This window comes from Ranitomeya imitator, chromosome 9 (genome assembly GCF_032444005.1).
Source record: "Ranitomeya imitator isolate aRanImi1 chromosome 9, aRanImi1.pri, whole genome shotgun sequence".
In the NCBI taxonomy this organism is placed as follows: Eukaryota; Metazoa; Chordata; class Amphibia; order Anura; family Dendrobatidae; genus Ranitomeya; species Ranitomeya imitator.
In genome coordinates, this window is record NC_091290.1 from 91,496,114 (window position 1) to 91,513,608 (window position 17,495).

Here is a 17,495-nt window from a genome sequence, read left to right on the forward strand (position 1 = left end):
GTAAGTATGATAGGGTGGGGGGGGACCACGGGGGGGGGGATCGGAGCACGGGGGGAGGAATCGGAGCGCGGGAGGGGTGGAACGGAGCGCGGGGGGCGTGGAACGGAGCACGGGGGGACTGGAATGGAGCACGGGGGGGTGGAACGGAGCACGGGGGGGGGTGGATCGGAGTGCAGGGGGGGTGATTGGAGCACGGGGGGGTGATTGGAGCACGGGGGGAGCGGGCACGAGCACGGGGGGGAGCGGAGCACTGGACGGAGGGGAGCCGGAGCAGTGTACCGGCCAGATCGGGGGGGTGGGGGGGCGATCGGAGGGGTGGGGTGGGGGCACACTAGTATTTCCAGCCATGGCCGATGATATTTCAGCATCGGCCATGGCTGGATTGTAATATTTCACCCGTTATAATGGGTGAAATATTACAAATCGCTCTGATTGGCAGTTTCACTTTCAACAGCCAATCAGAGCGATCGTAGCCACGAGGGGGTGAAGCCACCCCCCCTGGGCTAAACTACCACTCCCCCTGTCCCTGCAGATCGGGTGAAATGGGAGTTAACCCTTTCACCCGATCTGCAGGGACGCGATCTTTCCATGACGCCGCATAGGCGTCATGGGTCGGAATGGCACCGACTTTCATGACGCCTACGTGGCGTCATGGGTCGGGAAGGGGATAAAGTTGTGAAAGACCGCAGGTGCATTGGTTAAACCAAAAGGCATATGCCCAGGTTCTTGAATAAAACCTCAGATGTTAAAAATGCGGTCTTTTATTCATCACCTTCCCGGATCCGTATCAGATTATATGCCCCTCAAAGGTCAAGTTTAGAAAACCATTTAGCCCCAGTAAGCTGATTATATAGATCAGGGATGAGTGGAAGCAGGTAAGTATTCCTAACAGTAATTTTGTTTAGTTCATGGAAATCGAGGCAAGGATGGAGACCCCCATCCTTCTTTTTCACAAAGAAGAATCCGGGAGCTACAGGCAAGAAGGAGGGACGGATATGACCCTTCTGTAAACTTTCATTGACATATTCCTTCATAGCAGTCCTTTCCGGTCCTCACAAGTTATACTGGTGAGCTTTAAGCAATTTGGCATTTGGAACAAGATCAATAGCACAATCATAAGGAGGATGGGGAGGTAGTATCTTCCTATTTTTCTGAGAACACATCTCCAAAGTCATTCAGGTATGCCGGCAGACCCTCCAGACTAGTGGAGCAAATTTGCACAGCATAAAAACACTTTTTATGACAGTTGGGGCCCCACTTAACAATATCCTTTTGCTACCAATCAATTACAGGATTATGAACATGCAGCCAAGGAAACACCAACATCAACCCAGCAGGTAAATTATCCAAGACATAACAGGATATGGACTCAGAGTGGAGTGTTTTCACTTTTAGTGTGAATTCCACCGTTACCAGCTGGATAACGTTCTTGAGTAATGGTGTTTTGTCAATAGCAACAATCTGAATAAGTGTCTCCAATCTAACTGTCCCTAATCCTAATTTAAGAACCAGTCCAGAATCAATAAAGTTTGCTGCAGACCCACAGTCAATGAATGCAAGTGCAGATGACCACAGGTTCTGAAAACATAGTTCCACATTCAACAGCACTTTATCTAAGGAGTAAAGGGGTACCTGGAAGTCTGGGTGACCTCCTCGACTATCACCCAGAATTAAGCATTTCCCAACGGCTTGTTTGCTTGAGGGCGAATTGAGCAGTCCTTGAGATAATGTCCAGCATGACCACAGTAGAAGCAGAGTCTCAGATCACACCGATGTCTCCTCTCCACGGCCCAAGAGCTGCCGGTTCCAAACTCCATTGGTACCTTCTCAGATAAGGAAACCGACTCAGGAAGAATGACCGAAACCCTTTGTCGCTCATCATTTCTCTCTCGAATTCTATGGTCCATACAAATGGCCTGAGTCATGGCCTCCCCCAAAGAACAGGGTGGAGAATGTAAAGCCAGTAGTAGTAGTACAGACAGCTCAGCTAGAAAGTCTCCATAGAACAGCATAGCAATCATTCACTGAGCAGAGGAATCGTGACACAAATACTTATTTTGCACCATAATTTGCTAAATAAATCTTGATAAATCAGACGAGATGATTTTCTGGATTTGTTTTCACGTTTTGGCTCTCATAGTTGTGGTCTAACTATGGTGTCGATTACAGGCCTCTCTCATCTTTTTAAGTGGAAGAACTTGCACAATTGATGGCTGACTAAATACTTTTTTCCCCACTGGCTTTAAGTCTCCTCACCTCGACATGCTTATTATGTCACTCTCCGCAAGGAGAAACGATACTTCTTCGATCCCGGTCAGATGCCTCTCAATCAGCCAAACCAGATCTCCACTTTGCACTGACGAGGGGCAGTACCCCAAAACACAGTGTCTGCAAATTGAGATTCTGGTTTGGCTATTATCCTAAGTCATGTGACAAGGCTCGTTAAAGGGTCGACATTGACTGTTAGGATTGCTACTTCCAATAGGTGGCACTAGAGTTCTAGTCCTCTTCCTCTCTGAAAAGATAATTTGCATATTTCCCAGAGAAGCATTGCGGCTTTAAGTCTCCTCACCTAGACATGCTTATCATGTCACTCTCCGCAAGGAGAAACGATACTTCTTAGTTTCCCACTGTAGATAAGCGAATATATTTGAGTGGAACTGAGTTGTATTTGAATTTTACAAAGATTGTAATTCCCATTTTATGAACCAAAAAGGCTCTCAAAAGATAGACAAAAGATAAAAACATCTCACCACTTAGCTCTCTGGCCCCCTTGCTCTTCCACATCACCCGACTGGTCCTCAAAGCATCTGATTATCACTGCCACCAGAGACTCCAGATCAGAATAAGTCACATTAAATTTGCGGAGAACAATTTGAAAGCAGATGGTGTTGAATACAACTCTAATCTTTGTCGCCTGGTCGCACTTCAGTAAACTCAGGGAGACTACGCAACAATGATGAAAAATGGCTTCAGCAGCCGGCACCTTGGATCAGCATGAAAAGTACTGCTTTTCCCCAGGCCCCAATACGTGTCACCCTGATGACACACGTTCGACATGCATTTTGTCCGTTGTCTGTGTAAAGAAAGAAATGTCTGCAAGTTTTTCACACAAACTCATGGTCCATGTGAAAAATCTGACATGTGCGCACCACCATTGAAAATAATGGGTGTGTGTATGTTCATATTTACGGTCTTTAAAAAATGAACTGCATATGGACATAAAAACAGACGTGTGAAGGGGGCCTCAAGGTGTGCACAATTATTAAGCAACTTTTTTTCCTCAGGCAAAATAGTAAAAAAAATTGTAACTGATTTTTAAAAGTCAAAAATTGTTACAAGTATTACAGAGGAATACAACACTTGAAATTTCTAAGTCATAGGAGTTTGATCATAGATCCATCAAAAGTTTTGAGGCAAATAGCCAACTAGGTAAAAAAAAAAGGTGTTGAATAAAAAAAGATGCACTATAACTGCCAAAGATTTGAGAAGAGTCAAATGTGAAGTAGCCAAGAAGCCATTGCAACTCGCCTGGAGGCCCAGAAGTACAAGGTGTTCAGTGCCCAGAAACATGGCCGAGATTAGGAAGGATGAAACCCGACCACCACAGAACAAGACTGGGCCAAGACATATCCAAAGACAGATTTTTCACAGGTTTTATGGACCAATGAGATTCAGTCGTCATTGGATCCATAATGGACACAGACCCCCACTTAGACTCAGACACCTGCAAGGTGGAGGTGGGGTACTGTATGGGCTGATATTATTAAAAATGAGCTTGTTAGACCTTTTGGGATTCAAGATGGTCTTAAAATCAACCCCCAAACCTACTGCCAGTTTAAAAAGACACTTCAAGCAGGGGTCCAGGAAAATGTTTGTATCTTTTATGAGAACCATAATTTTTACACATTACAATGCTACATGGTATGCATCAAAGTCTCCACTGCTCTGCTGTCAGTAAGGCTGCCATCACACTAGCAGTATTTGGTCAGTATTTTACATCAGTAATTGTAAGCCAAAACCAGGAGTGGAACAATTAGAGGAAAAGTATAATAGAGACATATGCTCCACTCCTGCAGTTATCACCCACTCCTGGTTTTGGCTTATAAATACTGATCTAAAATACTGACCAAATACTGCTAGTGTGACGGTAGCTTAAAAGGTTTAAATATGAAAAATAATGGCATAGCCCCTTCCTCACCTGACCTAAATCATATTGATAACTTGTGGGCCCTTCTAAAAATTAGATTTATACTGAAGGAAAACAGTACACTTATCTGAGCAGTGTCTCGGTGGCTGTGGTTGGGGCTGCTTAAAAAGTTGATTGTCAACATATTAAGAAACTGACAAAGTCCGTGCATGGAAGCTTATGAGCCTATCAAAACAATAGTGGTTGTATTGGTCACTGATATATTTTTTTATGTGTCAGAAATGTATTTTGTGCAGTTTTAGTTGTTTGCTTATTATTCTTACTTTAACAAATTAAAATAAACCACTTAGATGGAAAACAAATGTTTTTCATTTCATTGCATGATAATTCTGCGCAAATAGATATTCTCCAAACAAAGACAAAACCTCACTTTTACCTTCTTAAAAATACAGGTTTCAAGTTTATGAACCTTGTGGAATGACCAACAGCACCGTACGTGTTCAATAATAAAATTAATCATCAAAAATGCACATTGCCTAATAATTGTGCACAGTGCAGAATAATGCACCGTGAGCGGAATAACCGTATTGTTACATATACATTAAATGGAAGTATACTCAGGACTACAGAACAGGAGAAAGACTTGTGTATTCTGGTTACAAGTAAGCTGAGCATCAGTACTCAATATGAAGCAGCAGCCGCAAATATAAACAAGATTTTAGGGTTTATAAAAAGAGAGATAAAATCCATCCCAATGCATTGTTACCCCTTTAAAAATCACTTGTCAGTCCACATCAGGAATATGGAATCCATTTGGGCTTTATTATTTTAAAAGATATAAAAGATACCTCAGAGGAGATCTCATCTATACTGTATGTAAATACATGTGTGGTCAATATAAAGAACTGACACATAACTTATTCCTTCAAGGCACGTTAAAAAGGACCATATGGCATTTATTACATGTAGAGGAAAAGCAATTTCAGCAGCTAGGAAAGGGTTCTTTACAGTTAGATCAGTCAGACTGCCCGACTACATTGTGGGTATCTATGATCTAGTTATAGATAATGTATAACTAATCAAGGAAGGTTGAACTTGATGGACCCATGTCTTTTTTATGTTACAGAATAAGAAATTCTCCTATAGGTAATTTTTTTTTTATATGGCAGTAATGTATTGTGCATTCTAACTTATCATAGATGTAAAAACCAAGGTTAACAATTATTTACTTCATATCATTTACTGTATAGAGCCAAGCAGCTGTATAGTAACAGAGTGGGGAGAGTGGGAGGAATGCAGCGCAACCTGTGGAATGGGCATGAAAAAGCGACATAGGATGATTAAGATGCCACCAGCAGATGGGTCAATGTGCAAGACTGAGACTTCTGAAGTTGAAAAGTGTATGATGCCGGAGTGCCGTAAGTAATGTATTGCACCATATTAACACACTAAACCTATACAAGAATAAGTTGCTACCTACTGTCTGTATAAACTGTCAAAGTGTTCGGGACTAAAGAACCTATCATGTAAGATTCCATACAGCTAGACATTGCAGTTCCTATGGAGTTATGGGAGAGAGCAGGGCCAGCCATGGTTGACCCATCCCCCTTGTAACTTGTTCATGACTCCTTACAGGAAACAAGGAAGGTCACAACTGGCCCAATGTCATGCAAAAAATGCTGAAAATCTTGGTAGGAACCCTTTTTTTCTATGTACACCATTGACTGTCTAATTCAGACATCTTTTTTCGTTTTAGATTTGATTATTTTATACAAGAAATAATTTTCATCAGAATGGTGGATCCAATGTTCATACAGTTTTGGTTTGCATTTTTACCATCAGTGTTGCATTCATTTTTCTCATATGCAAAAAAAGACATTTTCAATTTTCTCCTTTTTATTAGACAGTAAAAAAATAGAAGAGTACCCAGATAGCATCTGAATGTTATATGTTATTTTTAAGGACCCTTCCACTTGAATCAGAGAGTTTGATTTGAAAATAAGCCAAAAAGCAGACAGATGTTGATCAGAAACAGTCTCTAAAATTAAAAATAGACATATGAGCATTCCCGTACACTATAATGGGTGAATGTTCTATATGTGAAAAACAAGAAGTAAAATGGAAGAGCTGGAAGAAAACAATAACATGATAAAAGATCCATAGGCAGGGTTAACCCCATCTCCTCCCACCACATTGAGAAAAGCTCAAGAGAAATATGTACAACAAAAGTGGATGTCTGAATGAGGCCTTAGGCAATCAGAAAGCAGCATAACACATTATTACTAAAATGCAGGAAGGAAAGCACATGTCCAACTTTGTAGCGTGCTCTAATGAACTAAACCAAAGCCTCCTTTAACCCCTTAGTGACAGAGTCAATTTGGTACTTAATGACCGAGCCAATTTTTACAATTCTGACCACTGTCACTTTATGAGGTTATAACTCTGGAACGCTTCAACGGATCCCGCTGATTCTGAGACTGTTTTTTCGTGATATATTGTACTTCATGATAGTGGTAAAATTTCTTCGATATTACTTGCAATTATTTATGAAAAAAACGGAAATATGGCGAAAATTTTTAAAATTTTGCAATTTTTAAACTTTGTATTTTTATGCCCTTAAATCAGAGAGATATGTCACGAAAAATAGTTAATAAATAACATTTCCCACATGTCTACTTTACATCAGCACAATTTTGGAAACAAAATTTTTTTTTGTTAGGGAGTTATAAGGGTTAAAAGTTAACCAGCAATTTCTCATTTTTACAGCACCATTTTTTTTTAGGGACCACATCACATTTGAAGTCATTTTGAGGGGTCTATATGATAGAAAATAATGAAGTGTGACACCATTCTAAAAACTACACCCCTCAAGGTTCTCAAAACCACATTCAAGAAGTTTATTAACCCTTTACGTGCTTCACAGGAACTGAAACAATGTGGAAGGAAAAAATGAACATTTAACTTTTTTTTGCAAACATCCTAATTCAGAACCATTTTTTTTATTTTCACATGTGTAAAAACAGAAATGTAACTAAATTTTGTTATGCAATTTCTCCTGAATACGCCAATACCCCATATGTATGGGTAAACCACTTTTTGGGTGCACCGCAGAACTTGGAAGTGAAGGAGCGCCGTTTGACTTTTTCAATGCAGAATTGGCTGGAATTGAGATCGGACGCCATGTCACGTTTAGAGAGCCCCTGATGTGCCTAAACAGTGGAAACCCCCCACAAGTGACACCATCTTGGAAACTAGACCCCTTAAGGAACTTATGTAGATGTGTGGTGAGCACTTTGAACCCCCATGTGCTTCACAGAAGTTTATAACGTAGAACCGTGAAAATAAAAAATCGCTTTTGTTTACACAAAAATGATCTTTTCGCCCACAAATTCTTATTTTCACAAGGGTAACAGGAGAAATTAGACCACAAAAGTTGTTGTGCGATTTCTCCTGAATACGTTGATACCCCATATATGAGGGTAAACCACTGTTTGGGCGCACCGCAGAGCTTGGAAGGGAAGGAGCGCCGTTTTACTTTTTCAATGTAGAATTGGCTGGAATTGAGATTGGACGCCATGTCGCGTTTGGAGAGCCCCTGATGTGCCTAAACAGTGGAAACCCCCTACAAGTGACACCATTTTGGAAACTAGACCCCTTAAGGAACTTATCTAGATGTGTGGTGAGCACTTTGAATCCCCATGTGCTTCACAGAAGTTTATAACGTAGAGCCGTGAAAAAAAAAATCGCATTCTTTCTACAAAAATGATCTTTTTACCCCCAAATTTATTTGCACAAGGGTAACAGGAGAAATTAGACCACAAAAGTTGTTGTGCAATTTCTCCTGAGTACGTCGATACCCAATACTGTATGTGGGGGTAAACCACTGTTTGGGCACACCGCAGAGCTTGGAAGAGAAGGAGTGCTGTTTTACTTTTTCAATGTAGAATTGTCTGGAATTGAGATCGGACGCCATGTCGCGTTTGGAGAGCCCCTGATGTGCCTAAACAGTAGAAATCCCCCACAATTGACCCCATTTTGGAAACTAGACCCCCCATGGAACTTATCTAGATGTGTGGTGAGAACTTTGAATGCCCAAGTGCTTCACAGAAGTTGATAATGCAGAGTCGTGAAAATAAAAAATATTTTTTTTCCACAAAAAAGATTTTTTTAGCCCCCAAGTTTTTATTTTCACAAGGGTAACAAGAGAAATTGGACCCCAAAAGTTGTTGTCCAGTTTGTTCTGAGTATGCTGGTACCCCATATGTGGGGGTAAACCACTGTTTGGGCGCACGGCAGAGCTCGGAAGGAGGGAGCGCCGTTTTGGAATGCAGACTTTGATAGAATGGTCTGTGGGCATTATGTTGTGATTGCAGAGCCCCTGATGTACCTAACCAGTAGAAACCCTCCACAAGTGACCCCATTTTGGAAACTAGACCCCCCAAGGAACTTATCTAGATGTGTGGTGAGAACTTTGAATGCCCAAGTGCTTCACAGAAGTTTAGAATGCAGAGTCGTGAAAATAAAAAAATTTTTTTTTTCCACAAAAAAGATATTGTAGCCCCCAAGTTTTTATTTTCACAAGGGTAACAGGAGAAATTGGACCACTAAAGTTGTTGTCCAATTTATCCTGAGTACGCTGATGCCCCATATGTGGGGGTAAACCACTGTTTGAGTGCACGGCAGAGCTCGGAAGGGAGGAGCGCCGTTTTGGAATGCAGACTTAGACAGAATGGTCTATGGGCGTTATGTTGCGTTTGCAGTGCCCCTGATGTACCTAAACAGTAGTAACCCCCCTCAAGTGACCCCGTTTTGGAAACTAGACCCCCCAAGGAACTTATATAGATGTGTGGTGAGAACTTTGAATGCCCAAGAGCTTCACAGAAGTTTATAATGCAGAGTCATAAAAATAAAAAATATTTTTTTTTCCACAAAATTTTTTTTGTAGCCCCCAAGTTTTTATTTTCACAAGGGTAATAGGAGAAATTGGACCCCAGAAGTTGTTGTCCAATTTATTCCGAGTACGCTGATGCCCCATATGTGGGGGTAACCCACTGTTTGGGCGCACGGCAGAGCTCAGAAGGGAGGGAGCACCATTTGACTTTTTGAGCGCAAAATTGGCTGTCGTGTTTGGAGACCCCCTGATATACCTAAACAGTGGAAACCCCCCAATTCTAGCTCCAACCCTAACCCCAACACACCCCTAACCCTAATCCCAAACTGATCCATAATCCTAGTCACTAACCCTAACGATAATCACAACCCTTACCCCAAAACAACCCTAATGTCAACCCTAACCATAACCCTAATCAAAACCCTAAATCCAACACACCCCTAATCCTAATCTCAACCCTAACCTCAAACCTAACCCTAATCCCAATACACCCCTAATCACAACCCTAACCTTAACCCTAATCCCAAACCTAACCCTAATCCCAAGCGTAACCCTAATGCAAACCCTAACCCTAATACCAACCCTAATCCAAACCCTAACCCTAATCCCAACTCTAACCCTAACTTTAGCCCCAACCCTAGCCCTAACTTTAGCTCCAACCCTAACCCTAGCCCTAACTTTAGCCCCAACCCTAACCCTAAGGCTACTTTCACACTTGCGTTGTTTGGCATCCGTCGCAATCCGTCGTTTTGGACAAGAAACGGATCCTGCAAACGTGCCCGCAGGATGCGTTTTTTGCCCATAGACTTGTATTGCCGACGGATCGTGACGGATGGCCACACGTCGCGTCCGTCGTGCACTGGATCGGTTGTGTTTTGGCGGACCGGCGGCACAAAACAACGTTCAATATAACGTTTTTTTGTACGTCGCATCTGCCATTTCTGACCGCGCATGCGTGGCCATAACTCCGCCCCCTCCTCCCCAGGACATAGATTGGGCAGCGGATGCGTTGAAAAACTACATCCGTTGCCCAGGTTGTGCACAATTTTCACAACGTGCGTCGGTATGTCGGGCCAACGCATTGCGACGGCCCCGTACTGACGTAAGTGTGAAAGAAGCCTAACCCTAAATTTAGCGCCAACCCTAACCCTAAATTTAGCCCCAACCCTAACCCTAAATTTAGCCCCAACCCTAACCCTAAATTTAGCCCTAACCCTAGCCCTAACCCTAGCCCTAACCCTAGCCCTAACCTTAACCCTAATTTTAGCCCCAACTGCTGTTCTCCTGCCGGCCGGCAGATGGAGACAGATGGCGGGCGCACTGCGCATGCGCCCGCCATGTTCTTTTCGCCGGCGGCCAGGAGGAGCAGCAGGAGGACCCAGGGACACAGGTGAGTATGATAGGGTCCCCGAACCCCACTATTTCTCTGTCCTCTGATGTGCGATCACATCGGAGGACAGAGAAATTAAAAAGATTGCGTTTTTTTTTTATTAACCGTTTACCGGCGATCGCCGGTAAGCAGTTAATTACCGGCGATCGCAAAACAGGGATCGGTAAAACCGACCCCGATCATGTTCTTTGGGGTCTCGGCTACCCCCGGCAGCCGAGACCCCAAAGATTCTCCCGGGGCCGGACGGCGGGCGCACTGCACATGCGCCCACCATTTTAAAGATGGCGGCGCCCACCGGGAGACACGAGGAGCACCGGGGGAGATAGGTAAGTATTGGGGGGCTATATGGGACCCCTTTTCTCTGTCCTCCGATGTGCGATCACATCGGAGGACAGAGAAATTAAAAAGATCGCATTTTTTTTTTATTAACCGTTTACCGGCGATCGCAAATGGGGGATCGGTAAAAAAAACCCCGATTCATGTTCTCTGGGGTCTCGGCTACCCCCGGCAGCCGAGACCCCAGAGAAAATCCAACTCTGGGGGGCGCTATACACTTTTTCCACAGCGCCGTTAATTAACGGCGCTGTGGTTTAAGTACCCTTAGCGGCCGCTGTTAAAAGGCGTATTGGTGGTCGCTAAGGGGTTAAACATACTCAAGTTCATGTTAAGCCATTAGTGAAATACTTTAAAGCCCTTCTCCCAGTAGGCTTTTTGAGCAGTCAAAATCAATCTTTTTGATCTGAATCAATAATAATGATTCAGATTGCTGCCTGTTCTTTTGTAGCCTCTGTATAACCGGTGTACTGATCTCAATACGATTTATCACAACATTTTGCATAGTGCCCTTTACAAGCCACAGTGAAACATTATTAATAGACTATGAAAAGATTCTAAATTGGCCCATTATCATCAGGTTGTACATAGTGATGTATGATGCAAGCTGGCAGTGTTGTTCATTGAGAATATATCTATTTCCACATATATGTGTGTATTTATATATACAGTACATGCATGTAATATAATAATCGGACGGGACTTTGCGTTATTCTGGGACATGTGAGGTAAAGTTGGGATGACTGAGTGTTCGGACGACAGCCAGATCACTCCTAAAGAAATGTCACCACAGGGAATAGTTAATAAGTTTCCCATATGTGTGCTTATTGGCGATAAGGGTGGGTAGCATCCTCAGAGGCCTACATCCCTGAGCTGGAGCTGTCCGTGGGAAACTCAGGGACCGTACTCTTATAGGAACGTTTGGAAATGTGACACTGCTAAATGGGGTGCATCAGAAGGCAGGGGCAGACATTCGGTTCCCTCATTTTGCTATGAATGGGGATCTACTTTATAGAGTAACCAAGCCAACGGGTAAGGTGATATTACTGCTGACAGAAACCTATAGATGCAGGGTGTTAGACATGGCTCATTCCCTTGTGCTGGGTGGTCACCTGGGAGCAGATAAGACCCAGGAGCGCATCTTCCAGAGCAGAGGTGTCAAACTGCATTCCTCGAGGGCCGCAAACAGGTCATGTTTTCAGAATTTCCTTGTATTGCACAGGTGATAATTTAATCACCTGCACAGAATGATTCCATCACCTTGTGCAATGCTAAGGAAATCCTGAAAACATGACCTGTTTGCTGCCCTCGAGGAATGCAGTTTGACACCCCTGCTCCAGAGATTCTACTGGCCTGGGTGTTAGAGATAAATTATGAGCTATTGTCCTTCCTGCCCCACATGCCAGCTAACATCCCCGATGGCCTTCTTCTGCTTTCCTTCTAGTACTTTTACCCATTAGTATTGAGCGAACATGCTCGCCACTACTCGTAGCTCGCCCGAGTATCACGGTACTCGGTGTACTCTGCGAGCACCGAGCATTTCCGGGATTATTCGGTGGGAGCTCGGGTCTCTGCCCTGCAATTTTGACGCTCATTAGAGCACAAAAGAACATGCAGGGATTGTCTGCCATGCACTGTAATAACGCAGCCATCTTTGTTGTGGTATTACAGTGATTGGCTGGCCTCACAGCATCATCAGTTCTATAAGAGACCTGATTCCACCCTGCTCGGCGCATTCAGCTCCGGACTCAGCTAGTGTAGGGAGAGCTGGTGCTGAGATAGGGTCAGATTCGTTCTTTTAGTTACTGTTGGTCTACCATCACAAAATCCACAAATCTTGGTAAACCAACAGTCCTTTTTAGGGCTAATTCAGGGTATAAAGATTGCAGTGCTAGGTAGGCAGGGGTGTCTATGTACAGTGTTCATTTTAGGACATGGTCACAAATCAAAGTCAAACATCAGAAATCCTCTCTCTGATACCTCATTCTGATACTTGACTCTGATACTTGACTCTGATACTTGACTCTGATACCTGACTCTGATACTTGACTCTGATACTTGACTCTGATACCTGACTCTGATACTTGACTCTGATACTTGACTTTGATACCTGACTCTGATACCTGACTCTGATACTTGACTTTGATACCTGACTCTGATACTTGACTCTGATACTTGACTTTGATACCTGACTCTGATACTTGACTTTGATACCTGACTCTGATACTTGACTTTGATACTTGACTCTGATACTTGACTTTGATACCTGACTCTGATACTTGACTCTGATACTTGACTTTGATACCTGACTCTGATACTTGACTCTGATACTTGACTCTGATACTTGACTTTGATACTTGACTCTGATACTTGACTCTGATACCTGAGTCTGATACTTGATTCTGATACATGAAATTAGTAAAATTAGTAAAATTAGCTAAAATTAGTACCTGGGATCACTTGAGCTTGTGGTGCAAAAGTAATGCCGACAGCTGTAGCTTCTAGACGCAGGATCCGTTTTTTATCCGCCGATCCTTTTTTTTCCGCCGGATCGGTTTTATTTTTCTGCCGGATCCGTTTTTGTCGGCTGGATCTGTTTTTTTTCCGCCATATCCGTTTTTTTCTGCAGGATCCGTTTTTTTTCCTCAGGATCCGTTTTTTTTTCCGGATGTTTTTGTCCGCCGATCCGTTTTTGTCTGCCGGCTCCGTTTTTTTCTGCCTGATGCGTTTTTTACGCTGGATCCTTTTTTTTACGCCGGATCCGTTTTTTTTACACCAGATCCGGTTTTTTACACCGGATCCGTTTTTTTTCGCCAGATCCATTTTTTTTCTGCCAGATCCGTTTTTTTTTGCCGGCTCCGTTTTTTTTACGCCAGATCCGTTTTTTTCTGCCGGATCCGTTTTTTTTACGCCGAATCCGTTTTTCTTCGCCGAATTCGTTTTTTTTACGCCGGATCCGTTTTTTTTTTGCCGGATCCGTTTTTTTCTGCCAGATCCGTTTTTTTTTGCCGGATACGTTTTTTTTTAATGCCAGATCTGTTTTTTTCTGCCAGATCCGTTTTTTTAACGCCGGATCCGTTTTTTTCTGCCGGATCCGTTTTTTTTTACGCCGGATCCGTTTTTTTCTGCCGGATCAGTTTTTTTTTTGCCGGATCCGTTTTTTTTTTACGCCAGATCCGTTTTTTTCTGCTGGATCCGTTTTTTTACGCCGGATCTGTTTTTTTCTGCTGGATCCGTTTTTTTTACGCCGGATCCGTTTTTTCCGCCGTCAGAAGAAAAACGAATCCGGCGGAAAAAAACGGATCCGGAGTAAAAAAAACGGATCCGGCGTAAAAATAAACGGATCAGGCGTAAAAAATAAACGGATCCAGAAGAAAAAATGGATCCGGTGAAAAAACGGATTCGGCGTAAAAAAAACAGATCCGGCGAAAAAAACGGATTTGGCGTAAAAAAACGGATTCGGCGAAAAAAACGGATCCGGAAAAAAAACGGATCCGGTGTAAAAAAACGGATCCGGCGTTAAAAAAACGGATCCGGCGTTAAAAAAACGGATCCGGCAAAAAAAAACGGATTCGGCGTAAAAAAACGGATCTGGCGGAAGAAAAATGGATCCGGCGTAAAAACCCCGGATCCGGCAGAAAAAAATCGGATCCGGCGTAAAAAAAAACGGATCTGGCGTAAAAATGGATATGGCGTAAAGAAAAAGATCCGGCTGAAAAAAACGGATCTGGCGAAAAAAAACGAATTCAGCGTAAAAAAAAACGGATCCAGCGTAAAAAATGGATATGCCGTAAAAAAACAGATCCGGCAAAAAAAAAGGATTCGGCGCAAAAAAACGGATCCGGCGATGAAAACGGATCCGGCGGAAGAAAAACGGATCCGGCGGAAAAATAAACTGATCAGGCACAAAAATTGGATCCGGCGTAAAAAAAAACGGATCCGGCGAAAAAAAAAACGGATCTGGTGTAAAAACACCTGGATCCGGCGTAAAAAAAACAGATCCGACGTAAAAAAAAATCGGATCTGGCGTAAAAAAAACGGATCCGGCAGAAAAATAAAACCGATCCGGCGGAAAAAAAACGGATCCTGCGTCTAGACACTACAGCCGTCGGCCTTACCATTGCACCACAAGCTCAAGTGATACCAGGTACTAATTTTAGCTAATTTTACTAATTTTACTAATTTCATGTATCAGAGTCAAGTATCAGAGTCAGGTATCAGAGTCAGGTATCAGAGTCAGGTATCAGAGTCAGGTATCAGAGTCAAGTATCAGAGTCAGGTATCAGAGTCAGGTATCAGAGCCAGGTATCAGAGTCAAGTATCAGAGTCAGGTATCAGAGTCAGGTATCAGAGTCAGGTATCAGCGTCAGGTATCAGAGTCAAGTATCAGAGTCAGGTATCAGAGTCAAGTATCAGAGTCAGGTATCAGAGTCAGGTATCAGAGTCAGGTATCAGAGTCAGGTATCAGAGTCAAGTATCAGAGTCAAGTATCAGAGTCAGGTATCAGAGTCAGGTATCAGAGCCAGGTATCAGAGTCAAGTATTAGAGTCAGGTATCAGAGTCAGGTATCAGAGTCAAGTATCAGAGTCAAGTATCAGAGTCAGGTATCAGAGTCAGGTATCAGAATCAGGTATCAGAGCCAGGTATCAGAGTCAGGTATCAGAGTCAGGTATCAGAGTCAGGTATCAGAGTCAAGTATCAGAGTCAAGTCTCAGAGTCAGGTATCAGAGTCAGGTATCAGAGCCAGGTATCAGAGTCAGATATCAGAGTGAGGTATCAGAGCCAGGTATCAGAGTCAAGTATCAGAGTCAGGTATCAGAGTCAGGTATCAGAGTCAAGTATCAGACACAGCTATCAGACTCAGGTATCAGACTCAAGTATCAGAATGAGGTATCAGACAGAGTATTTCTGATGTTTGACTTTGATTTGTGACCATGTCCTAAAATGAACACCGTAGTCTATGTGCACATATCCACATCAATGCAAGGCAGGCAGGCACTGTATATGAGTACATACATCTCACTGCATACATCAAGAGGGTCCATTACTGTCTGCTGCTGCCTATTTTATATATACGTAGCTGCAGGTATCTGTGGCTAGGATTAATTTTCTTTGGCGCCTGAATCCTGCTAATTTTATTACAAAGCAATCCAGAGCCCTCTTTTTTTTCTCCATTTATTTGCTTGGTCACACTGCAGACTACAGCCAGGTCATTTTACTACAACAGAGTGAAAATCTAGCAATTTGAAACTGTTTTTTTTTTTTTTTTGTCTCAGGCATCAGATGTGAGTGCGCAGAAAATTTTGGCCTTTTTTTTCTTGTACTGTAGTATTTTTTGGAATGTCTTACAACATTCTTGGACACCATTTTGCTGACCAAAAAAATCTTTATCTGGCCAAAAAATATTTAGCTACATATTTATCACTGTGTTTTGTATGCCACACGCATCGCATACCATTGCGCTAAATATTTTACAATTTTCATGCTACATTTTTTTTTTTTTTTAGTGGCATAGCCTACTTATTGACACAATTTTGGTGGGCCCAAAATATGTTAATACATATTTAACAGTGTTCTGTCTCCGTCAGACGCCAGTTCTATCTGTGCTCTACAAGTAGTTGCTTTTCAGGCCTACATTCCACTTTTTTGGCTGTCTGCTACCCTAGGTCTATAAAGTATTTTGGGGTAAAAAAAAAAAAAAACAGGCCACGTATTGGACAGCCTGGTATTGCTGTCAGACCACTGATCTATTTGTGGCCTACAAATTGTGGCAATTCAGGCCTACATTCCATTGTCTTTGCTGTCTGTTACCCTAGTTCTGTACACTATTTTGGGGTATAAAATAAAAAAAATGCAGGCCACATACTGAACAGTCTGGTATCTCTGTCAGACTCCTAGTCTGTTTGTGGCCTACAAATTGTGGCAATTCAGGCGTGCTTTTCACTGTCTTTGCTGTCTGTTACCCTAGTTCTGTATCTCCGTCAGACTCCTGCTCTATCTGTACTCTACAAATAGTTGCTTTTCAGGGGTATATTCCAATTTTTTGGCTGTCTGCTACCCTAGGTCTATACAGTATTTTGGGGTAAAAAATAAAATAAAAATAAAAAGAGGCCACATATTGAACAGTCTCGTATCGCTGTCAGACCCCTGATCTATTTGTGGCCTACAAATTGTGGCAATTCAGGCCTAAATTACACTATCTTTGCTGTATGTTACCCTAATTCTGTACACTATTTTGGGGTATAAAATAAAAAAAAACTCCAGGCCACATATTGAAGAGTGTGATAGCTCTGCCAGACTAATGGTTTATCTGTGTTCTATAAATAGTTGCTTTTCAGGCCTACATTTCACTTTTCGTGCTGTCCGCTATCATAGGTCTATACAGTATATTGAGGTAAAAAATAAAAAAATACAAGTCACGTATTGAACAGTCTGGTATCTCCTTCAAACTCCTGGTCTGTTTGTGCCGTGCTCAAAAATACCAGTGCATGAAATAAAATGGTACAATCTCTCCCAATTGTTGTTTCCTGATTTTCCACCATTTATAAAGGATGAACTTGAAGTAACGAGAGGAAAATAAAAAAAATATGGGGGGGTCTCGGGGTCTGACTTCCCTGTCGTGCCCTCTGCAAAAAGACTCCCGCCCTGACAAGGGCAGTACCCAAGTATAGATCTACTACACGGTGCCCATGACAAGTATAGCCTCCCTGAGTACCGTATATACTCGAGTA

General features: G+C 42.6%; 1 protein-coding gene across 4 annotated transcripts in view; it reads left to right on the plus strand.

Moving 5' to 3' along the window:
- The window catches only part of SPON1 (spondin 1), a 1,002,740-nt gene that overhangs the window by 802,661 nt on the left and 182,584 nt on the right, over window positions 1-17,495 (plus strand). For all 4 annotated transcript variants that reach the window (XM_069739940.1, XM_069739943.1, XM_069739942.1 and 1 more), the window contains one exon: window positions 5,401-5,568. In XM_069739940.1, coding sequence (XP_069596041.1) covers window positions 5,401-5,568 — 168 coding nt within the window. The remainder of the gene's footprint in view (window positions 1-5,400; window positions 5,569-17,495) is intronic.